The sequence below is a fragment of the Ixodes scapularis genome, unplaced genomic scaffold (assembly GCF_016920785.2).
Source record: "Ixodes scapularis isolate PalLabHiFi unplaced genomic scaffold, ASM1692078v2 PGA_scaffold9__187_contigs__length_104089568, whole genome shotgun sequence".
In the NCBI taxonomy this organism is placed as follows: domain Eukaryota; kingdom Metazoa; phylum Arthropoda; class Arachnida; order Ixodida; family Ixodidae; genus Ixodes; species Ixodes scapularis.
The window spans coordinates 83,967,651-83,992,685 of record NW_024609884.1 but is presented as its reverse complement, the minus strand read 5'-3'; the positions used below and the strand labels follow the sequence as shown (position 1 = coordinate 83,992,685).

Genomic DNA, 25,035 nt, shown 5'->3' with positions numbered 1-25,035 from the left:
GAAAAAAATGTTCCTCCTCGGAGTGTCAGGAGAGCGCCGAGACCGACTCAGGTCAGCGTCCGGCAGAAAGAATTCACGCGACGAGCTCCGAATGTGCGCACATGATCACGATTAATTAAACTAGTTTCAATTGTACCACTTTAAACATGTGTTATTTCTTACCACTATTTAAATCTGGTCGTCAGCAGCTCAGCCTCCTCACGATGGGTAGACTCCGAAATTCACTGATCCATGAAATTTGTATTTAAATTGTTGACTTGTGCTTCAAACTCACCTGTCATCTTTTGTATGACTTCTTATTTTGCACGAACTCCTGTCACAGTGCTTTTTCTTCACAAACTTCCTACATTTTTTGACCCCTTGCATGCCCTTGTTTGAAATCAACAACGTCCTATTTTTCTCTACTCCCGTTCCGGCAATTCTATAAATTTAAAACCATGTAAAAAATATTGCAAATCATTTTTGAAGGGCCAGATAGAACAGATTATGAGCCTTGATTTGTGAAAAGTGGGAGAAAAATTACGATGACCTTCAATTTAAACTGATTTACCAATTATTGCAAAATCGATAACCTGTCTACATTTCACTGCATTTTTTTAGAAATGTTATCGTTTTCAATTTAAATGACAATTTACGCGAATAAAGAACAAACACGTCCACATCATCATTAAAACAAATTTGAATTTCCAGTCTTTTAAGATCCGGATCCGTAAAGCTCTGAATTGCTTCGTAATCGATAATGCATGTTTACCTCCTTTTATTTTATGTAGAGTCTCTGCACAAAAAAATATTAAACTTAGGACGACAACAGTTTTTTTAATAAAAATCCAAAAAGACACTTTCACGCAAGTCGCAAAAACGTGCGCAATACCGACAACGACTTTGTGATTTAATTTTTAAGAGGTATTTTATTTTTTTGAAAGAAAGGTTTGAATATGTTTTTTGCGGTTTCACTACAAGTAAAATATATATTTTGGTAAAAATTAAAAAAAAAAATGTCGATCGGACATGGTCGTTAGATCCTATCTGAAAACGCCCAATACAAACGATCTCAACCAATATTGGATCATGTTGAAATAACCTGAGACTGGGGTAGAGAAGAAGCATCAAATCGTAGAAGGGACAGAAAAAACACAGGACGGTCCTCGTGTCCAATGTTTGCTCAGAGTAGGTGAGCAAGTAATGGGCGGACAGGCGATGGTGCTGATTTGTGAAAATGGTCGAGACCCTTTTAAAAAGTTAATAAAGCAACATTGATGATCGCCATTTCTATGGCACAAAGCACGTGATTGGATCGCCGAACGATGACGCAGCACTCGTTTTTAATATGAGCTGAGCCGAGTTCATACTGAACGCTGACACGGTCCTAGTGGCCAATGTTTGCTCAGAGTAGGTGAGTAAGTAATGGGCGGACAGGCGATGGTGCTGATTTGTGACAATGGTCGAGACCCTTTTAAAAAGTTAATAAAGCAACATTGATGATCGCCATTTCTATGGCACAAAGCACGTGATTGGATCGCCGAACGATGACGCAGCACTCGTTTTTAATATGAGCTGAGCCGAGTTCATACTGAACGCTGACACGGTCCTCGTGGCCAATGTTTGCTCAGAGTAGGTGAGCAAGTAATGGGCGGACAGGCGATGGTGCTGATTTGTGAAAATGGTCGAGACCCTTTTAAAAGGTTAATAAAGCAACATTGATGATCGCCATTTCTATGGCACAAAGCACGTGATTGGATCGCCGAACGATGACGCAGCACTCGTTTTTAATATGAGCTGAGCCGAGTTCACACTGAACGCTGACACGGTCCTCGTGTCCAATGTTTGCTCAGAGTAGGTGAGCAAGTAATGGGCGGACAGGCGATGGTGCTGATTTGTGAAAATGGTCGAGACCCTTTTAAAAAGTTAATAAAGCAACATTGATGATCGCCATTTCTATGGCACAAAGCACGTGATTGGATCGCCGAACGATGACGCAGCACTCGTTTTTAATATGAGCTGAGCCGAGTTCATACTGAACGCTGACACGGTCCTAGTGTCCAATGTTTGCTCAGAGTAGGTGAGCAAGTAATGGGCGGACAGGCTATGGTGCTGATTTGTGAAAATGGTCGAGACCCTTTTAAAAAGTTAATAAAGCAACATTGATGATCGCCATTTCTATGGCACAAAGCACGTGATTGGATTGCCGAACGATGACGCAGCACTCGTTTTTAATATGAGCTGAGCCGAGTTCATACTGAACGCTGACACGGTCCTCGTGTCCAATGTTTGCTCAGAGTAGGTGAGCAAGTAATGGGCGGACAGGCTATGGTGCTGATTTGTGAAAATGGTCGAGACCCTTTTAAAAAGTTAATAAAGCAACATTGATGATCGCCATTTCTATGGCACAAAGCACGTGATTGGATCGCCGAACGATGTCGCAGCACTTGTTTTTAATATGAGCTGAGCCGAGTTCATACTGAACGCTGACACGGTCCTCGTGGCCAATGTTTGCTCAGAGTAGGTGAGCAAGTAATGGGCGGACAGGCGATGGTGCTGATTTGTGAAAATGGTCGAGACCCTTTTAAAAAGTTAATAAAGCAACATTGATGATCGCCATTTCTATGGCACAAAGCACGTGATTGGATCGCCGAACGATGACGCAGCACTCGTTTTTAATATCAGCTGAGCCGAGTTCATACTGAACGCTGACACGGTCCTCGTGTCCAATGTTTGCTCAGAGTAGGTGAGCAAGTAATGGGCGGACAGGCGATGGTGCTGATTTGTGAAAATGGTCGAGACCCTTTTAAAAAGTTAATAAAGCAACATTGATGATCGCCATTTCTATGGCACAAAGCACGTGATTGGATCGCCGAACGATGACGCAGCACTCGTTTTTAATATGAGCTGAGCCGAGTTCATACTGAACGCTGACACGGTCCTCGTGTCCAATGTTTGCTCAGAGTAGGTGAGCAAGTAATGGGCGGACAGGCTATGGTGCTGATTTGTGAAAATGATCGAGACCCTTTTAAAAAGTTAATAAAGCAACATTGATGATCTCCATTTCTATGGCACAAAGCACGTGATTGGATCGCCGAACGATGACGCAGCACTCGTTTTTAATATGAGCTGAGCCGACTTCATACTGAACGCTGACACGGTCCTAGTGACCAATGTTTGCTCAGAGTAGGTGAGCAAGTAATGGGCGGACAGGCGATGGTGCTGATTTGTGAAAATGGTCGAGATTCTTTTAAAAAGTTAATAAAGCAACATTGATGATCGCCATTTCTATGGCACAAAGCACGTGATTGGATCGCCGAACGATGTCGCAGCACTCGTTTTGAATAAGAGCTGAGCCGAGTTCATACTGAACGCTGACACGGTCCTCGTGTGCAATGTTTGCTCAGAGTAGGTGAGCAAGTAATGGGCGGACAGGCTATGGTGCTGATTTGTGAAAATGGTCGAGACCCTTTTAAAAAGTTAATAAAGCAACATTGATGATCGCCATTTCTATGGCACAAAGCACGTGATTGGATCGCCGAACGATGACGCAGCACTCGTTTTTAATATGAGCTGAGCCGAGTTCATACTGAACGCTGACACGGTCCTCGTGTCCAATGTTTGCTCAGAGTAGGTGAGCAAGTAATGGGCGGACAGGCGATGGTGCTGATTTGTGAAAATGGTCGAGACCCTTTTAAAAAGTTAATAAAGCAACATTGATGATCGCCATTTCTATGGCACAAAGCACGTGATTGGATCGCCGAACGATGACGCAGCACTCGTTTTTAATATGAGCTGAGCCGAGTTCATACTGAACGCTGACACGGTCCTCGTGTCCAACGTTTGCTCAGAGTAGGTGAGCAAGTAATGGGCGGACAGGCTATGGTGCTGATTTGTGAAAATGGTCGAGACCCTTTTAAAAAGTTAATAAAGCAACATTGATGATCGCCATTTCTATGGCACAAAGCACGTGATTGGATCGCCGAACGATGACGCACCACTCGTTTTTAATATGAGCTGAGCCGAGTTCATACTGAACGCTGACACGGTCCTCGTGTCCAATGTTTGCTCAGAGTAGGTGAGCAAGTAATGGGCGGACAGGCGATGGTGCTGATTTGTGAAAATGGTCGAGACCCTTTTAAAAAGTTAATAAAGCAACATTGATGATCGCCATTTCTGTGGCACAAAGCACGTGATTGGATCGCCGAACGATGACGCAGCACTCGTTTTTAATATGAGCTGAGCCGAGTTCATACTGAACGCTGACACGGTCCTCGTGTCCAATGTTTGCTCAGAGTAGGTGAGCAAGTAATGGGCGGACAGGCTATGGTGCTGATTTGTGAAAATGGTCGAGACCCTTTTAAAAAGTTAATAAAGCAACATTGATGATCGCCATTTCTATGGCACAAAGCACGTGATTGGATCGCCGAACGATGTCGCAGCACTCGTTTTTAATATGAGCTGAGCCGAGTTCATACTGAACGCTGACACGGTCCTCGTGGCCGATGTTTGCTCAGAGTAGGTGAGCAAGTAGTGGGCGGACAGGCGATGGTGCTGATTTGTGAAAATGGTCGAGACCCTTTTAAAAAGTTAATAAAGCAACATTGATGATCGCCATTTCTATGGCACAAAGCACGTGATTGGATCGCCGAACGATGACGCAGCACTCGTTTTTAATATGAGCTGAGCCGAGTTCATACTGAACGCTCACACGGTCCTCGTGTCCAATGTTTGCTCAGAGTAGGTGAGCAAGTAATGGGCGGACAGGCGATGGTGCGGGCCGCGCGGCAGAACCTGAAGTTGCCTCGCCTGCGAGAGCCAATAGATCCGCCACCGTAAAAAGCCGCACAACGCGTTTTCGTCTACGATTTGATGCTTCTTCTCTACCCCAGTCTCAGGTTATTTCAACATGGTTAATATTCACCAGCTCGCCTGCACCCTTACGATTTTTTCCAATATTGGATTTTTTTTTTAAGTATCTTTTATTTTCTACGCGTTGTGCGGCCCTCCGCGGCGGCGGATCTATTCACGCACACAGGCGGCGCTGGTTCAGGTTCTGCCGCGCTCTACCTCCAACATCATGTTACCGCCAGGGTTGTTGGCTGATCTGTTTGCGAAGTCGCTCCGGTTGCTTCCTTTACGTCGCGTAGACGGAGACTTTATAGGCCGGCTGTTGAAATAGGCACCGCGAAGCATGTGACAGGGTGGCGCACCGCGATCGCTCCGGCCCATGGGCATTTTTGGATCGGTTGTACGAAAATTTATTAGGAATTTTGCCTTCAAAACCACCGTCCACCTCTGTGCTGTCAATTAGTCTTTTCCTGTCCACCCTGTAGCATTTTTATACTTTTTAATAATAATTAAATAATGGAGAACGGGTATGTGCACGCCCCATTTATGGCAACCGCGTTAGCGTCAGTTTGGCCATATTTAGTGCTTAAAAACTTAAAAGCCACACAAATATTGCATTAAGTTTTGCAGACTCTGTTAGTAAATATTATAAACGCTAATTTCAGAGAGTTTAAAGAATATTAAAGATGGCCTTTTTGTTTTAAATGATTTTCAAAACAATGCATTTGTAGTTAAATGCCCCTGTGTGAGCAATTCTCGTAAATTCATCCCGCTAACCAGGAGAATAATATTTCACTCAAAGATGGACTATATACAGGGCAACACACTGGCGAAGTTTGAAGACCTTAGCTTTTATAGATACGGAGAAAACTATTCTTTAATCCAGAGCATCATTGCGCAATGTGCCCTGTTTGCGATTTTTTTTTTCTCAAAATAACTACGCTAATACTCACTGATTAATACTTTTTGTCAATCCTTACTATGCCTAATTTGTCAGTGAATATTTCTAGACCCGTAGCCAGAACAGTTTTTGGGGGGAAGCTGCCCGAAATGTCAACATCGCGCGATACGCAAAACGCGCACGTGACTGTGACAGGGTGCTTACAATTTTTTTCGCAAGGGCAAATTTTTTCCCCCCGAAAACAAGGGTTGATTTTATTCTTCTGGTCATAAAGCCAGCAAAATATATATTTTTAATCAAAATTAAAAATGGTCACCGGACATGGTTGTTCGATCTTCTCTGAAAACGCCCTGCTTTGGGTGTAGGGGAGCTCTTATTTCCTCAACATTGGAGTCCTCACTACACATAGATAGAATACAAATTATGGAACATTTTTCGGAGAAAGATTACTGACAAAATGACAACGCATATATGCACAAATTGCAGAATTTATCGTAATTTCTTATCACAATTTATGGGTCATCCTTCTACATTGCAGGACAGTGTAATTTATGACTAGAAGTAATATAAAACAAAGCAATACACCGGCATACTTTACTACCTGCGAAAGTTTTGCATTTATCTTTCTGGGCAATGAAACAAAACCAGATAGAACGATATAAACTCAGGTAAATCAATAAATTGATTAATACAAATAGGAACTGGAGAACGAACAGAACACAAACGCAAACTGCATTATTAAGCGGCCGATGCACTATGTAACAGCATCGGTAAAGAGTAATAACATAAAACACTGCGGACAACAAACACTCCATTGCTATTGCTATTTCTTTATATTTTTGTCTAGACTTGACCCCCCAAGAAAGCCTTTTCCGTAATGTTTGCGAATTGCTTGCACGCTAACTTTTCTCGTTACTTTGACTTTCGTTAAGCTGCATAAGCCGCTGGACAACCGCCGAGGCTAGGACTTAAGGGGGGGGGGGGGGGGGGGGCGAGGTGGGCTGGGACTTGTCGCCCCCCCCCCCCCCCCCCCCCTTTTCAAGAAAATTGGGAACTTTCCGCCTATGCCTTCATATATATTTATATATAATCAACACATTATCACACTCTAGGCGGGCTTCACGAGCACCTTTACGGGATAGCTGCCTTTCCGTGGCTCCGTTTCACGTTTTGTTGTACCGCAGCAAAGGCTAGAAGCGCGAGCTCATAGCGTTGGCAGCTGCCCTTGGTGCACGGGAGCTTGTGCCGCCGAGATGTGCCCTAGAACAAGGAGCTCGCGCATGTAGCCTTTCCTGCGGTACAATGGAAGGTGAAACAGACCTACGAGACACGAAACTCGTACTTTAAAAAGCGCGGCTTGCGCTCACGTGGTTTGAAAAAAAAATAGAGAAAAGCCGTGGCGCCCTCTACGGACACTCCTCCCAAATCGTGCGAGAAAAACAAAACCATCTGAAGCCCGTTTCTGTTTACGCACTTTCGCTGAGTGTTCTTTTCGCATTGGTGCGGCTTGAGTGACAGTTAATTTAATTGCTGTTATCCTGTGCAAAATACTGCCTTTCGCAATCGGCTGCGGGCAGCACAATATCTCCTACCCGTTCATCACGTGTTTGCGAAGATCAACAGCGAACAAGGTCCACTGATCGGGCTTCGAGGTTGTGAGGAAAGAAATACAATTAACCGGGCGCTTGTGCGTTGGGCACCATCGTAGGACGCCTATGACTTGCCTGAGGGTTCCGGCAGAGGAGCACGGCGAGTAAGTGAGCTCCACCAAAGTTGTGCGATAATATGATTTGCGACCGAAAGCGAATCAGCAAACTTGGATGTTGTTGCCCGGTCAGCAGGTGATCGGTCAGTCGGTTCAGTGCTTGTACTTGCTAACCGCATCGACAAATCTCCGTTTAGGTATAACGAGATAACGACATACCCGGCAGCAGCGATACCTTCTAACGTTTGCCTTTTGGCCCGTTCGGACCGGCAGTATTCGTAAATCGCTTCCCGCCACCTCCCACGATCTAAGTGTCTACGCGATAAGGCTCCGGATCATCTGTTGTTCTACGCCTTTTTTTTACGAGCGTCAGGATTGGGCTCTCCTTTTAATGTCGCGTGCCCAGCCGCCTCGGAAAGGTATCGCTGAGTTTTAGTTTGGTGAGAGGCGCATCGAAGAGGTGAGCCGCCTCGTTACATCGAAGGCTGAGAGCTACCCGATTGCATCACCCGTGTGAGCTGAAAACGCTTCACTTGCAGTCTTGTGCAGAAAGTCACGTCAATGAAAATCCTGCTTGTGCGCTCCAAGCATTCGGATCATGCCCCAGGGATGTGACCATGCAACGTATGCCCCGTGACAACGAACACACTGATCTAGCTTTGTTTATGCTTTGGCCTTCGTTTGGGTTGGTTATCGCGGATACTAATAGGCCAGGGCTACAGACCTCTCCACATGAACCTGGCAGTTGACGCCTCAAAACGTGTGTGTGTTTCAATTCGCTCTTCTAGTAGGAAGGTTTCGGCTAAGTGAGAAGAAACCGTTGAAGTTGCGCCTGTTTCTGGAAATGACCTTTCAGCACTTTCTAAGTGAATTTCTGACATTACACTTATCCGGCACAAATACCTTAGAGTAGTAGAGTGACCTGTCATCTTCAATTTAATTTTACCAGCATACAGTTTTGCAGAGAGCTTTGCAAGCTACTTCCTCCAAGTTGTGTTCGAATGGAGAAATGCATTGAAACTCACAACTGCTGTATCCAAGTTCCAGGGCGTGCGAGCACTATTTCGTCGTAAAAACATCAACAACAACGACTTGTAAGCAGGGGGGAAGGGGGGGGGGGGGGCTATGTTTGACAAATGTTTCGTTTCTCCCCAAAAGAAACGGAGTGACGATATCGCGTCCGATTGGCTAGAGGCTCAAATGACGAAAGAGGGAACTTTTGTCATTTGAGCCTCTAACCAATCAGACGCGATATTGTCAGTTCCGTCACTTCTGTTTCTTTTTAGGAGAAACAAAATAGTTGTTGAACATAGCCCCCAGGTCAATGAACAAAGTAGTATTTTTAGATTATAGACACATACTGTACATGTTTAAAAGTTCTAAAGGTGCAAACTATACAAAAATATATATTTTTTGAATAGCTCAACATTTTGGTGGTTGCCGCCCAGAGTGGTTGTTGAGATCAGATTGTTTGGCTGTTTCATGTTCAGCATTAGTCAGGAAGAAAAGCTGAGACTGTCATTGCGTTGCTTTTGCCCTCGATGACCCCGCGGGTGACGTGCAAGGTAGCTGTACCCAAGCGGCCATTGTGGACTAGCCTTGATCTGGATGGCACTAACACCTACCACTTGCAATGTAAAATCATTACTACAGGTAAATAAGTGACTGTGGAGTCTTCCAGGATCCACGGTCGCGTTGCATCCGAAATGAAGATTGTTCACGCTCATTTTTTTTTCCTTTTAAAACAGTACAAATTATAATAATAAAGCACAAACTGTAAGAACTGTTAGTTAATGTGGAGCTCTCGTCAATGAGGAAATAACAGGAATGATGTTAATGTCAAATGCTAACTATCTAACAAAAAGTTTTACTTTTCAGCCCAAATATATATATATATTTTTTTTTTTTTTTGTAGATTGTACATTGTTTGTGGAACTTAGTCCAAAATATTTGGTACAATGAAACTTTTCACAGAGTTGTCTTTTGGGTAGGACATTTCTCATACTCACAATTTGTGTGTGTAGGTTCTAGGAAAAAACGCAAAAAGAGAGAAATGTGTTTTAACTATGCACAGGGGAGAAAAATTAAACATATCATCTGGTTGACCCCGTCACTCACAAATGGCATCACACTGCTCGAATCTGCTAAATCTGCTTTTGGGTGTTTGTGTAAAAATAAAAATACTTTTCAAGTTTTATCCCCTTGAATGGGCGCATGTGTTTAGTGGGTCTAAAGATGCACGACACTTCCTTCAGACAGAGCGCGCCATGGCATGCCAATTTTTGATGCAAATTATAGGTGCTGCCATCTATCAAAGGCGATATCAAACATGTTTAGGTAAATTTGTGTTCACTAGCTGGCAAAAGAATTTCATTGCTTTGTCAGGAAATATGTTTTTAGAGTGCAGCTCTTGGTCGCTCGTTCCCGTGTTTCGTGGTGTCGCCGTCGACGTAATTGCGCGCGTTGCATTGTGGGACGTCGCAGAGCTATACGCCAATTTAATTCCCCGCTACATTTAGCGAAGAAACTAAATTGGTGTGTAGGACTGTGACGTCCCATGATACAACACTGCGTCTTCAGTTTTCCCTCTAAATTTAGTGGTAAAACTGACGTCACTTGAGCTCAACACCAATTCAGTTTCTCCGCTAGATTTAGCGGTAAAATTGACATCACGTGACCTCAACGCCAATTCAGTTTCCCCACTAAATTTAGCGGGGAAACTGAATTGGCGTTGAGGTCACGTCACATCAATTTTCCCGCTAAATCTAGCGGAGATGCTAAATTTGTTCATAGGTGGCGTGACCCAAAGTCATGTGATGCTATTTTCCTTGTCGAATTTAGCGGGAAAACTGAATTGGTGTTGAGGTCACATGGCATCAATTTTGCAGATAAGTTTAATGGGGAAACTGTGGGAGGAGGGATGGGATGGAGGAGGGAAAAGTCCTCCACACCCTTTCCTTCTCTGTACCCTCCCCTCCTCCTGTTTAAATAAATAATATTAAATGAAATGAATAATTTATATATATTTATATATAATTTATATTAGGTATGCAGGAGTATGAGGTCTATATTTGTTCATGTAGATCAGGGGTCTCAAATACACGGCCTGCGGGCCGCATGCGGCCCGCCAGTCGCTGGGAAGTTGCCTGCAGGCCACCGGCGCAAGCCCCCGTTCCCATGTCTCAAGAGCTAGAAATGGCATACATTATACTTCATGTCGTCGATTCATTTCTGCTCGAAACAGTTCTGCTCTTATAACTTTAATTTGCCTCGGATTAATTTTCGTTTTCCAGCTTTTTACCCATGTTAAGCACCTACCGTAGAATACCGCACATCTGCCCAATCCACATTAAGTGCCCATTACCAAATTTGTAAGATCTGAGAAAATATGTACAGTACATTGATATGTAAAAATGATGACCGGACAACCACCCATCCCCCGTTTTTTTGTGATTGTCCCCAAAGTTTGAGTGGGTGCTTGCCCGGTATTTTACGGTATATGACAATCCCTCTATTATTCTCACCTTCAGAAAATATCATTATTAAAATACATGTATTTTCTGGTACTGCTGCTAATAAAACTGTGAGGAAAGCAGAAACTACCAAATGGAGAATATATATTTTTTTTACTTGATAAGTTTGCCAAATTTTCGAGCAAATTGTTCTATTAAAAAATGCCGGCATGTTGGTGGGGCAGCACCATTCTAACTTGTTATCGCAACAGGTAAAGGACCAAAGTAGTCCTATAAACAAATCAAAGGTACAGCTACAGCTGTCACTCGCGAAACTGCGAGTTTATAACAAACAGAGGGCACGAGGTTCCTTCTTTGCAAAAATCTATCGGCCCCCCCCCCCCCCCCCCCTTCCACCGCCCTACGTTGGCCCTTGACTCGTTGAGGGTGGGTAATCTGGCCCCCACACTCAAATGAGTTTGAGACCCCTGATCAGAGGTCGGCATTTTAGGTCGCCCTCACTGACCCTCACCCTCACAGCCACACTCACCTAAGCCCCTCACTCACCCTCACAGCTACACTCACCTTCAGCCCCTCACTCACCCTCACCCTCACAGTCACTCACCTTCAGCCCTTCACTCACCCTCACTGAACCTCACGGCCCTCACGCCCCTCACGCCCCTCACCGCCCTCACGGCCCTCACGCCCCTTACCCCACTCACTGCCCTCACGCCACTCACCGCCCTCACCGCCCTCACGGCCCTCACGCCACTCACCGCCCTCACGCCACTCACCGCCCTCACGCCACTCACCGCCCTCACGCGCCTCACCGCCCTTGCGGCCCCCACACCCCTCACGCCCCTCACGCACTCATGGCCCTCACACCACTCAGACCAGCTTCAGATGGGGCAATTTCGCCCAGAAACTTTACGTCGCAACACCAGCAACACGGGCCGCCCGCGATCACACGCAGCAACCAATTGCTGCAATTTGCCATCGTCATCATAAAATTTTATTTTTCTTGCATAGTGCAAAAAAAAATAAAATTACGCGTTATAGCGTTATAAACGTGTTTTTATGCATTTAAATCTCGTTAAGAATACTAATGCACCTTTCTGAAACAGTTTATTTCCAAAAAAACGATCGATTTCAAACCAGAACCAAGTCTTTCGGTGTCATCATCACCGGCACGAGGTATCACGTGAAAATTTTGCGTCCCTGATTGGATGCAGCCGCTTCAAACGTATTCGAATTGCTCCGAGTTGCTTGCTTATATCGAGCCGGACCCGATCTCAGCAATTTGTGTCGATCTAGGGAAAGCTAGAGAACAACCCGCCATTAACACAAAATTGTTGAGAAAGATGCTCGATCTGAAGGGGGCCTCACGCACTCACCGCCCTCACGCACTCATGGCCCTCACACCACCTCATGCACTCACCGCCCTCACGGCCCTCACGCCTCTCATGCCACTCACTGCCCTCACGCACTCATGGCCTTCACACCCCTCACGCACTCACCGCCCTCACACCACTCACGCACTCATGGCCCTCACGCCACTCACCGCCCTCACGCCACTCACCGCCCTCACGCCACTCACCGCCCTCACGCCCCTCACGCACTCATAACCCTCATACCCCTTACCGCCCTCACCGCCCTCATGGCCCTCATGGCCCTCACGCCCCTCACCGCCCTCACCGCCCTCACCGCCCTCACCGCCCTCACAGCCCTCACGGCCCTCACCGCCCTCACAGCCCTCACGGCCCTCACTCACCCTCACACTCATGAATTTTCCTGGTTCAGAAACTCACTCACCCTCACCTCACCTGTGAAGATGAGTGTGAGTGAGGGTGAGTGAGGGCCCTCATGAGTGAGGTTTGCCGAGGTATGCCCCTGATATAGATATTTCGTCCTCAAATTCTTTAGCACGGTATATCGCAAAATCAAAATACCTCGAGAGCTGTGCTCTCTCATTACAGAGATTTGTAAATGTCTTCCAATTTTTTCTGTTCCTGTTATGGATCATGGATGCTCGGATGCATTGCAAAGCATTGACAGATGTGGAAATCGCAGCGTTGCTTCAGCAAAGTGACAACATTTCTTTTGGAAATGAGTACGTGTGCAGTGAAACCTCAGAATTATTTACAAGTCAAGCCTGGCATTATATATTTTTCTGAAATGCATTTATAAAACACCCCTCTTTATGATCTACCATACAAAGTCAAACATGTAAAAATAAACGTCTTCCCTTCTCTGCACTTCAGCAGAAGATGCAGTGTGTTATTCCTTTTTATTAAATAAACCAATTCAAATTTTTTACGTGAAATTTTTTTTTTTTTTTGTGAACATAATATTTTTTTTAGATTTTTTAGTGAAAAATGCTCCCCAAAGCATGGTTGCACACCCAAAACATCTCCCCACTTGAGAAGTTAAGCAGACAATTTGTTTATGTTTCTCTCTCAATGTGTAGGAGTAACTGTTAGTCCTTTCTTGCATTTTTTTATGGCTACATCTACAAAATTCAAGTATGATAATTAACACTTTGAATTGGGCTAGTTGGTTCCTTGTAATCTAGAAAACTAAAAAGTGAAAAAAGAAAATAATAATAATGCGAAGAAAAGACACATACAACATGGAGTGGCGCTAGTCTGTGTTATGTCTATCAACACGGACTAGCTCCAGTCCATGTTGTGTGTGTCTATTCTTCATTAGTGGTTTTTTTTTGCACTTTTTAGTCCTCTAGATCTCAAGTATAATAAATGCAACTAAGAACACATTTTCTTTCTTTTTTTTTTTCTTTTTTTACGACAGTATAATATTTGCAGACACTGGTGCAATAGAACTTTTGCTGCATTGTACAAGCGTCAAAAAGAATGCCGGGAACGTAGGTACACGTGCAGCATGTGCTGTCATCTGCAGCAGTAACTGTTCGAAAGCAAAAATCTAAAAGAAATGGCACTTTGCATCTGCGTTCCGCAAATGCCTTATTTTGGTTATTTACTTAGAATCTTTTATATAAGGAAGGTGAGCGCGTTCAACGCTTATATCGACAGTTGTGCGCCATTTTGATACATTTACAATTTCCTGCACCTAGCAGTGCCAAAAGCATTAAATTGACCAAAGTTGCACCACGCTGCGCCATAGATCGTGCTAACGCTAGATTTAGCGGAAAGCGAAAGCTCAGTTAACAACCATGGCTATTCCATTACCAGACTAGCTGAAATTGAGGATATGCGATGGGCAGGGAAAGTGTTCAAGTATCTGTATATGAAAAGTCTAAACACTAAGTGGACAAACCGAACCTGCAAGCTGAGATTTAAATACATTCAACGAGATGGGGCCGATCAGTGCAAATCAGTAGAAAAGAAAGTAAAGGAAATTGAGAGGAAATTGTGGGAAAAGAGAATGCAGGGGAAATCAGCTTTATCAATATACAGGGCACAAAAACAAGAAATAAGGAAAGAACAGCTGTATGATAATTCAGTGGAGAGCTCATTGGGGGTGGGGGGCTGTTTCAAGCTAGAACAGGGGTGCTAAGAACGAAAACATATAGGGCTAAATTCCAGGAAATAGACACTCTGTGCGACTTATGCAACCGTGAAAGGGAAGCTATAGAACATGTAATTTTAAGGTGCACGGGGCTTCGTCCCACCTTCTTGGGGGGATGACTACGGATTTGGAGGGGGCACTGGGTTTTCCGGACATGGATGGACGAATGGATGGGGAAAGAATTGCGGTAACTAAGGGGAGATTGGAAGATCGGTGGAAAGGGGATCTAGGGAGGGGTGAAAATACAGATAAAAATAAGCAAGGGTAACATTTTAAAGGGGGGGGGAGTTGTGTTAAAACAAAAATTATACAAATTAAAAAAAAAAAAAAAGATGATGAAATGTTAGGCTAGGTGGTGTAAGCTGCTGCCCGTTACAAAGGGTATATATAGCCATTACCATCCATCAGAGCCGTATATGTAGAGAGTTTGGCCATTCGTTGGGAAGTATAGGAGATAAATGAGGAGGCGCCATTGGCCGAAAGCGGGCTGGGCGTGCTCCGGGGCGTCTTCAGAAATTCGAATGTGACCAACCCGAAGCCGGAAATAATACCCTGGTGGCGGTCGTGAGAAGCAGACCTGATAAGTGCATTGGAGTAACTCTCGGTGACGGAAAATATGGTGCACGTGATGTTTCAATCACGCTCATCCAAAATGATGGTGGAAGGGTGCGACTAGCGGAACAATCGACATAATCCTTACGCCAAGCGCCGAGGGCTGGGAATCTGCCGTCCGAGCGGTCACATTCTGCCCGAGCAAAACAGAGTTGAGCGGCGCATTCGTTTCTTACATCTTTCTGCATGATCATGACCGAAACATCGCGTGTACCGTATTTTCAAACACAAAGAGTTACTACACTTCACTCTTACGCGCTTATTAAAACCATATACGAACATATACCTTTGATCAGAACTGTTTTTCGCTACCACCGCTAGGGGATTCTTTTCGGCTTCTGGTTGGTCAAGCGAGCATGCAAAGCCCTCTTTCCGAGTCAAGTGCACGCCCTGGCTCTGCCCGCGCCTCCCATTGACCAAACTCTCTATATACGCGACTCTGCCATCCATCCATCCATCCAGGTGGTGCAAGCAGCCATCAGATTCCTTTGGTTCAGTCATATCCATTCATCCATCTATCTGATGGATCATACTTGCTACAATGTATGTATGATGCAAGGTAGCATGCGGCATTAATGTTTCCGAGTCTTGCCCCTTCATGTTTAATTGAACTTTGTTCCCAAAATAAAAAATATTTGTGTGCAATTTCAAGTATTTCACAGTAAAGTTCTATTCAATACTTTCCAACATTGTAGCTATGGTTTGCTTGATTTTTAACTCATGGTACAACTGGCTAAGATACTTTCTTAAAATGATGTCACCGTTACTCCTTAGGTGCTCCAAAATAATGTGAAACATTCCTTGGCTCGTCAGGGGAGTTTTGCCAGATTTAGTGAAGCCCAAAAAATCTGCCGCGAAGCTCGATGTTGATTGACTGGTGGAAAGGTCACATGATCAATGCTGACCGGCTGATTCCGGTGAGTATGGGAGGTTCTGGGAAATTGCCAGGCTTTAAAACTCGACTAGCGCCAGTATCTTCTTTCCAGGAACTGCTATCAAGTTTATATGCCACGTGTTATCTGATGAAGAGCGCTGTGAGCGTAGGTGCCAAGCTCGGTAACGTTCCGAAGCGATACCGTTTCACATGCAACACAATTGCCCAGCAGTTTGCTACACAATTTTTTATCCCTAGTGCTCCAAAATGAAAATATTTTTTTTGCTCCTAAGTTGCTTCAAGAGGCAGATTTTCTGCTCCAAAGCTGCTCCACAATGCAGATTTTTCTGCTCTAAAAATTATTACAAAACCAGTTTGATCTGTCCCACCCCTGTTTGAGTGATTTAGCGAAAGGTTTATTACATGTTCCCCCAGCAGCGACAGTGTGAAGTAATTTTTGCCTTATCTAATTATGTACGCCTATATTCCATCATCGTGGCCTATGGCCACGATGATGGGATATTCCATCTGAATACTGAACATGAACACCTCAATTTCTCTTGCAGCACAACCATGATTGCACTATGTGAATTTTAGGATCGTGCCTTGCATGCTTGCCGTCTTTTAAAGGGATACTGAACCAAACAATATAGTGTCCATAATACGTGGCGCACATTCTTTCCACGAGCCAGCAGCCGCCGGTGTGCGTGACACTGCGTGAGCACGCACAACGAAATTGACGTCATAGTCCCCCTTTCGCACTTAAGATGACGGTGAAATGTATAGGCTTCGAGCCAAAGGAGAATAAAGGCTGGCTTTTCATCTCCACAAGTGAAAGCTACGTGCTTGTCAGACCAATTAATCGCTTACCTTCTACACCAGACTCCACGGTGGAGATGAAGAGCTTGTCTTCATTCTTCTTTTGCCCGGAGCCCACGCATTTCACTGTCATCTTAAGCTTGAATGGGGGACTATGACGTCAATTTCGTTGCTTGTGCTTGCGCACACAGGCTGCTGCTGGCTCGTGGAAAGATTTTGTGCCACTTATTATAGACACTGAAATGTTTGGTTCAGCATCCCTTTAAGTGGCTGAGAAATTTTTGGGATATGACTTTCCAGCCACCAGGTTTCTTTCAACCCTTGTGTTGTAGAGTCTGAATAATGGACTATGGCTTAAACCTGGTAACACCACTGATCAGGGATTGGTGAGCACCTTGATGCGAAGGAAACACCGATCTCCTATTCTGCCGATGACATTCCCTTGTTGAGAGGAAGGTACTTCTACTGAATGTCTAAACATGCATGTATACATTGCTTTGAACCTTGGGAAACATTGCAAGACTCACTGCTGCAACCACGTCTATTTACATCTAAGGGGGATATCGTCATCCAACCTGAATTCTCTGCTTCAAAAAATAAAGGTAGAGGAGGCAAAAGTAGCTATTAGAATGGAAGGAAAAGCTCAGCTGCACTTTTGGAAGCATATATCATCATTTACATCGCTGGGGTGCTAAAAACAAACCGTGCACTCAATATTCCTGTGTGGAGTATGTTTGGATCAAAACGTTTCCTTGGACCCATTGTTAAACTTCCTCCGTCGATTAACATAACTGGCCCCCCTGCACGCTCTGCGAGAAGGTACACAGGCATTTTTTTGGAGTGCAAGAACTACTCCCCCGAAGAAAGGACGGCGAGGCTGGGACAAAACAGGTCTCTGGGCAATCGTCTGGCCCGCCTGTCAAGATCTTACTGTGTGCCAGGATCAGATTGCTCAACCACCATGACTGGAGATTTTTAAAGCCGGACAAACCAGCACCTGCGGGGCAGGGGCTGGGTCATCTCTCGCTGCTTGCCTTTTTCTTTTCCCACATTGTGGGCTTTGGCTTCTGGGAAACATCGGTTGTGGGACAGAGGAGTGATTTTCGTCAGATTGCGCTTACAAGATTTATGAGAAAAAAGAAGTCCCTGCAATGTCTCTATGCTCCTGTTTTCTTCTTTCTTTCACACACTGTCTTTTTACACCTTTTCTGCTCTTTGGGGCAGTTTACACCACATGAGGTCATATTTAAAGGGATACTGAAATCAAAATTTAAATATAGCTCTCAGATTCAGAAATTAGTTAAACATGGTCAACCGTATCTGCTAATGACAATCTTGCATTTGTATCCTGAATGGATGGCTATATTTTTCGTTCCAAACGGCCGATTCCAGCGAGCGCTCGAAGAGCAGCCATCGCAGAGAGCAATGCGTCTCGTGAGATCTTGCGCCTCTAGCGCGTTTGTGACGTCATGTCTACCTTCACGAGCAAGGCTACAGGGAGCCTGGCGCTCCCCACAGCAGTTGAATAGACGTGGGAGAGAAGGGAAATCCGGTTCAGCCAAGTTTGACAGGGCTTGTGTGCACTCAGCTTGCTGCCATATTCCTGCGGAGCGTTGCTGCTTTTATGGGTAGTGTGGCATAACGACATTCGGTTTATTTGTTTTAAATAATCATTTTGCGTCTTTTCGAGCAAAAAACTGGTGTCTGTGTGGTGTAGCCAGAACGTGGTTGACATTTAGACAATAAATAACCTTTATAATTTGATTGCAGTAATCCTCTAACTTCAGGTGCCCGTGTGTTGAGAGCCGTAACCAGTGCGGAAGGGCAAAATAGTCCGTAGGAGGGATGTTTACACACAGCCGTAACAATCTTGTATAATAGGCGTGTTCCATGGCGACGGTGTTGGAACAACGGACACGTTTGCGCACGCCAGTTGACTCGCTAAACAATCCCGACATTGCGGCCTGTTCTTTTCAGTTATTTCATGGCAGCGGTTCATCCCACCCCTCCTCTCGTGCCGGTTCCATTTTTTCCTGGAAGGAAAGATGGCAGCCCTATATACATGGAGTGAAAGTGGTCACCTCACAGACATCGTTGTCCTCTTTCTTTTATTATTGAAGTTCCACAATTTATATGCCTGGTTTTCTCAGCACACAATACTCTCTTGGAAAATGTTGTTCACAACCAGAGTCTGGGTCCAGTGCAATTCACACTGGAGCTACTTTATATGAAGAGCCAGACAAAGGTCAGATGGGCTGAAATGGGCAAAATACTCGCAAAAATGTATCGATATACAAATACAAAATACTTTGACAAAAATGTGTTTAATTACTAATCCAATACTTTTTTTTAGAAAAGTGCTTAAACACAAGATACAAATACGAGAGAATTTGATAATCTCCAAGTAGATCCCCGGTTAAAAAAGAAGACCGTGCCCAAATAAACAGTGAAGTCTATATACCGGCTGTTTCTGCAGAGACTAAAGAATTTCTGAGACTAGGGTGGTTGAGAAAAAAAAATTAACTCTTTTCAAGAAAAAACTGCCAGCCACGGCAGACGTCGGGAATCGCAAAAAAACAAAAAAAAACATTCTAATTAGCAAAATAATGACAACATTTACTAAACTTTTCAATTAGTGAAAATAAGCATATGGTTCCAATTAGAAACTTGTTGGGCATCACTGAAAACCCCTAAATCAATCAATTTTATGACGACTTGAAACGCGTGGGAAGCACGGGTGTGCGCTCAAGTTACCACTCGTGCGGCATACTCGAGGTCGGCGATGCGAATGATAAGATCATGTGTGTTTTCGCATTGCCGGCCTTGTGCCTGCTGCACGAGTGATAACGAAGCACCCCTAGTTGAATCAGTACAGATCCAGGGTCCAATGGCCCGCTCATGTTAATTAAACTGTAGAAAACAAAAACGGTTATCTGAATACAAAAACAAGAAATAAGAAAGGCTAAACGAAATGCATTTTATATCCAAGGAACAAACTGAAACAGCAACTAAACTAATAGAAACATACATAACTTGATTGCCATTTTCTGGTGTTAGCCAATTTAATATTTTTGTGTTACCGTTAGATATTTTTTGGCAATTAGTGAAGGAGCGAAGCACGTGCCAGGTCTGTATAGCCGCAGTGCATTGCAACGGTACATTGTCACGTGACTCGCTCGAATGCTCCGATTGGCTTGCTGGGCTTAGCTTTTGCCGTTTACCAACTTATGGGTTGTTTTTTTGTGGGCAGCGCTATGTTGAATACTGTAGCACCTCCTGGCGTGCATCTGGTTCTGTGGCCATGCTGGGTTGGGCCGAAAACTGACCTTGGGGCGCTGCTGTAGGCTCTGCGTCCAGTCAGGGGAATCTGTGCTTAGGTTGTCGCTGGTGCATGTGCTATCGTGTGCCATGGTTCGCATGGTGAAACGCCTTTTATTAATGTTTACAGTCACAGGCACTGTGAACATTTTTTTTCCCCGGGATTATGGCATATGTTGTGCTGTTAGTGGTAGGATCAGCAGTGGCAGCAGACACAAAGCAATAATTTCGTGCTTCACTTGAAGTTTTCGTTCTTGTAAATGCCGGTGCATCAAAAACCTGTTCGTTGTTCCGTGTGTGGCACAAGAAAATATATTGTGCATAACGGAAGGACGCCCCAAATAAAACATGAAATGTTGCGCTGCAGCTGTTCATGGCGTGGGCTACACGCCTTCCCGTGTGACAGCAGCTTTTCTGAACGGAATATTACTACCGCTATTACACTGAAGGGAATGAATGAAAAGAGCTCGAGTTTGCTCGCACATATAATTGCTGACATTATTTTGTTAGCTCTTATGTTTATAAACTATATATTCGAAAATTGTGTATCGACGGGTGTGCCGGTTGTCGACAAGCGAAAACAAGTGCTTCAAAGTGGACCTGTTGTGAATGCGAATCAATCGGGGGTTCAGTTGTTTGAAATCTGTGCATGAGTTTGCTTCGGTATTGGAAACTTAAACTCATCTTATAATTGCAGGTCATTTAATGAAAATTTACATGTTAGCAGTTTTACTACACGGAGGTTGTATACTTATTCGCATAACAGGTGGAATATCCATTTGTTTAATGACGGTCAACTTAATTTGCCGGTTCTCTGCAATCCTGCTGGAAATCACGATCCAGAAAAGCTGATAAAACAAACTTTTATACAAATTTCATCGGTGCCCGTGCAGTGTGAATAATCCTCCGGCTACTAAGTAATGTATAATTATCAAGTCATATCAACTTGCCGCAGTCAAGATATAAACATAAGGCTCCAGTAATGCACAGCCCTTTACTTTGCAAATTATGCCCAGGTCAAATATTTCATTGGCCAAAGAGTGCACTCAATATCTTAATTACTGGTAATTATAAAAAAAAATGCCGGTTTCAATCATGTCTTTTTTGTTGCTTCAAAGAAAGCCGGCAATACTTCCACTAAAGAGTCGTAAGAATTCACGTATGTATCCGGGTCACACGGATAAAGTTGGGAAAGAGAATGTGGACCCTATCTTGAGTCACGCTGGATGTTTACTTAGGAGCTTTCCCGAGCTGCGGAGTCACGCTAAATTTGAAAAATGATGTCTCGGCTGACAAATTAGGCCTAGTGCTTCTTATCTGCCTTAGATTGACACCGACCTCAATTTTCTAAAGAAAAAAAGGCAAGTGTACCAGTCCTGAGGTAAACTACACAATGTGTGGGTGTGTAGGAGACTGAACGGACGAATAGTTGCTTGTGCAGCTGTGGGGTAGAACTCGGTGTGCATTCCATTCAAAGAATGTTACGAGTACACTCGGTATGATGGCGTTGGGAAAGAACTTGAGATTTATTAACGTAACCTGCTGACCCAGGAGTTCCTGATCATTTAAACGGCAATGAAGCCTAAAAACTTTGCACCAGCGCTCGCCTTGATGGCTCTCGTCACCCGTGCATGCCTTGATGGCTCCCCTGCACGGGAGCTCTTGACATATTGTTTCAGGCTTTCGGTTGTTATTCATACAATACCTATTCGAGCAATGGTGTGCCGATCATCAGCTACTCGTTGACAAATCTTACATAAAGAAGTACAAAAAAAGAAAAAAAAAAAGCTCGGCAAAAATAAAATAAAAGAACAAGAAAATGCAAAAAATACTCGAGCAACACACACATCCAGCGGACTCATCTGCATCTTTCCTCTGTTTGGCCCAACCCAGTGAGCAGGAAAGCATGCAGCAGCCCTCTCCGACTTCTCTCTCACCCCCTTTTAGTAAAACAGTCTATTGCAAAACAAAGTACAGAACTGAAGTCTGCAGCCTAGTTATAGGGAAGGTGAATTTGGCTTACACAAGTAAAGAGCCGTAATATTGTGTTTTTATTGGTGCATCTTTCTTTCTTTTTTCAAGATGGCAGGAGGAGCCGAGAAAGCAGAACTCAAGTTTTGCGGTGTCTGCGGTGACAAGGCTTTTGGGTACAACTTTGGCGCCCTTACCTGCGAATCGTGCAAGGCCTTCTTTCGGCGGAATGCCATAAAGAACAAGGTATTCTGGTTTCCGTGTTCGACACAAATGTGTGATCGCACCTTTCAAGCATGCACAAATAGGTAACTAGGAAATACACTCGGGGGGGATAGACTGGAGGGCGAGCTGTGGATGCTACTCTAGAGCACTGCATGGGCTGGAATTTGTAGGCCTGACCCGTCCTGGCCGGGTAGGAAAAAGTCCTGAACCTGACAAGTTTTGTAAAGGGAAGCCCTAGTCTGTCCTGATCGCTTTTATTGGCAACTTACAACTTTGTCATGCACCAGATCTTCCATACCAAACACTCTAAAAGGGACACAGCCCATTTGGCAAGCACCCATTCTTCATATGTCAGTTGATAAGGGGGCAGTTCTTCATATCAAATTGTTATATATGCTAATTTTAACTGGGTAGTTTAATATTTTAGACTTATGTTCCAAGAACAAAAAAAAAAACCCGGCTATTGGATAGCCAATAAACATGGTTTTCTTGTAAGACTTGTAAAAAGGTTGGGCACTGTAGACAATCGGCCATCTCCGTTAACTCCTTATTACAAATCTTTGTTCACATTCTCCCCATTGAAAAGTGTTGTAATTACTCTTTGCCAAAAATGTTGTAATTACTCGTCGCCAAAAATCGGGAACCCATAAAAATAAAGAGGAGCAGAGCCCACGCGGGCCTGCGGAACTGAAGAGGGTCTCGCATACCAATGAAGTGGTGACCGGTGGAGCCCGGGGGCGGGAAGAGCCCTGAAAGAAAGAAACGTCTGACGCGGCAGGTTCCTCGCGCCGTACTCCATTTAATTAATGGTGAACAACATGGGGCTTGGTGCCACGGAGGTGCAAGCCTGAGCACACAGGCGCCAATGGTGGTTGGTGGCGCCATCTGGCTACTGTAGATGTTTTAACGAAAAATTGAAATACTACAAAAAGCGCGTCAAAAGAGCCCAGGCATACAACCTGGAGCCCTAATCTAAACGGCGGGACCAAGCGGGACTGGGACATCGCCACCTGCTGCGATTGGTCAGCGCCGCACTGACCCATCGCAGCAGATGGCGATGTCCCAGTCCCGCTTGGTCCCGCCGTGTAGATTAGGGCTCCAGGTTGTGTGGTTGGTTTCTTGGTGTACTTTTCAATGGGTAGAATGCAGTGGTTGTGCCAAATACTCAACAAAAGTATTTAAGATAAGATACTAAATACCCATTTAAAAATGTATTTAGAGTAGTATTTAAGTTACTTTTACTACGAACCATCTTGAGTAGAGTACAGATACTTTGAAAAAGTAATTGAATTACATTCGAAGATATTTGGCAAGTTTTGCAAGCAGGAAATATAAGAATAAAAAGTCAGGAAGGTATGCTTTATTTGTGATGATTATCACATTTTGCTGTGATGTCTATAACCTTCAAGAAGCGTGTTGACTGCCGCAATGGAAGTTTATGCTGAAGTAATTCGGGATATGCAACAGAACACATGCACACATATTTGAGGATCAAACGGGACTCATGTATTGTAGATATGGCAGCTGCGGTGGTTTAGTTTGACAGCAGGCTCGGCTCATGGGGCATCTCGCAATAAGTTTGTAATATGTCCCGCCATGATTCGGGGGACTTGACATGTAGTCCGGCATTAATTGCGTATCCATAGCAGCCAAACTAGAAGTTGATCAAGCAGCCAGACTTGTTGGTGAGTACGCGACTGAACGAGACACGTGCCATTAGCGAGTACTTTGTCCAACCGTCGAAAGCGAGAAGGAGCACCTGTACCTTCAACCTGTCAAAGAATATTAAGATGATGTGGGAAGCACAGGAAGACAGGAGAGTGTCCACAAAACCGCTTCTAGAATGCCTCTGCTCCCTTCTGCACCAGTTCAAACCATTCTTTATGGACTGAGGTCAAGATGGTCAAGATACCAGAATCAGAATCCACTATAGCAGGTGACAGATTAAGAGTTCAGGGGAAACTGATCCCACCTCTGTCTACTTTAGCAGAGCGAATGCTGGAGAGGAGGTGACCTCCTCTCCAGTATTTGCCCTGCTAAAGTGGAAAGGGGTGGGAGGAGCTTCCCTTGTACTCTTAACCTGTCATTGACTATAATTTATAAATGACTCCACCTTGCGCAAAACTTGAGGATTTGGAGGTCGAAACAATGCGCGCATTTAGAAGAAGGTGAAACAAACAAGCTTTGGAGCAAAAGTTAGGCCACAATAGGCACACAAGGAGGTTTAGGGAAGCCCAATTTAGGTCACTCAGCTCAATAGCGCCAGCAAGATCTAGCTTCTTTGTTTGAGGGAGTGCCTGTGCTCTTAGGAAAACATGTTCGTGCATTTTCATACTGGAACCTCCTAAACCTGCAATTTCCGAAAATGTTTCATTGTGATTGTACCGAGCATTGACATCACAATCCTCCATTTACGGAACCACTCTAGCTTAGACAAAAAGTGGGGCCTGTGTGTAAAATCCGGATGACGTCACCAGCGCTTTGCTAGCTGCAAGCGTGACGTGCCATTCATAGACAGCTATAAAAAAGGTGGACAAAAGGACAAATAGAGGCGGGCGTACTTGGGGCTATCTATTTGGTCTTTTGTTGGCATTTGGAGGACGTGTTTTACTTGTGCCTTGTTTTCTGCTCTGTGTTTGGTCGCTTGGCTCCAAATTTGCAGTCGGTTCGGCTCTGCCCTGGAGTTTGCAATTCCTAATTCGATAAATTTTTTGGCAAAAATTAATTTTTCCCAAAGTTGCAAAATGTATTTGAAATACTGAGTGAGCACAAGATGGTGATA

The 25,035-nt window shown here is 44.3% G+C and overlaps 1 protein-coding gene across 2 annotated transcripts in view; it reads left to right on the top strand.

Moving 5' to 3' along the window:
* Positions 1-7,145: 7,145 nt before the first annotated feature.
* Positions 7,146-25,035, top strand: part of LOC8033479 (nuclear hormone receptor HR96) — a 33,214-nt gene continuing 15,324 nt past the window's right edge. The window contains exons 1-3 of one of the 2 annotated variants that reach the window (XM_042287495.1): positions 7,644-7,896; positions 7,976-8,198; positions 22,140-22,274. In XM_042287495.1, coding sequence (XP_042143429.1) covers positions 8,169-8,198; positions 22,140-22,274 — 165 coding nt within the window. In that variant the 5' untranslated portion in view covers positions 7,644-7,896; positions 7,976-8,168. Of the gene's footprint in view, positions 7,485-7,643; positions 7,897-7,975; positions 8,199-22,139; positions 22,275-25,035 lie in introns of those variants that run through there. The other variant, XM_029975761.4, reaches the window with a different exon arrangement.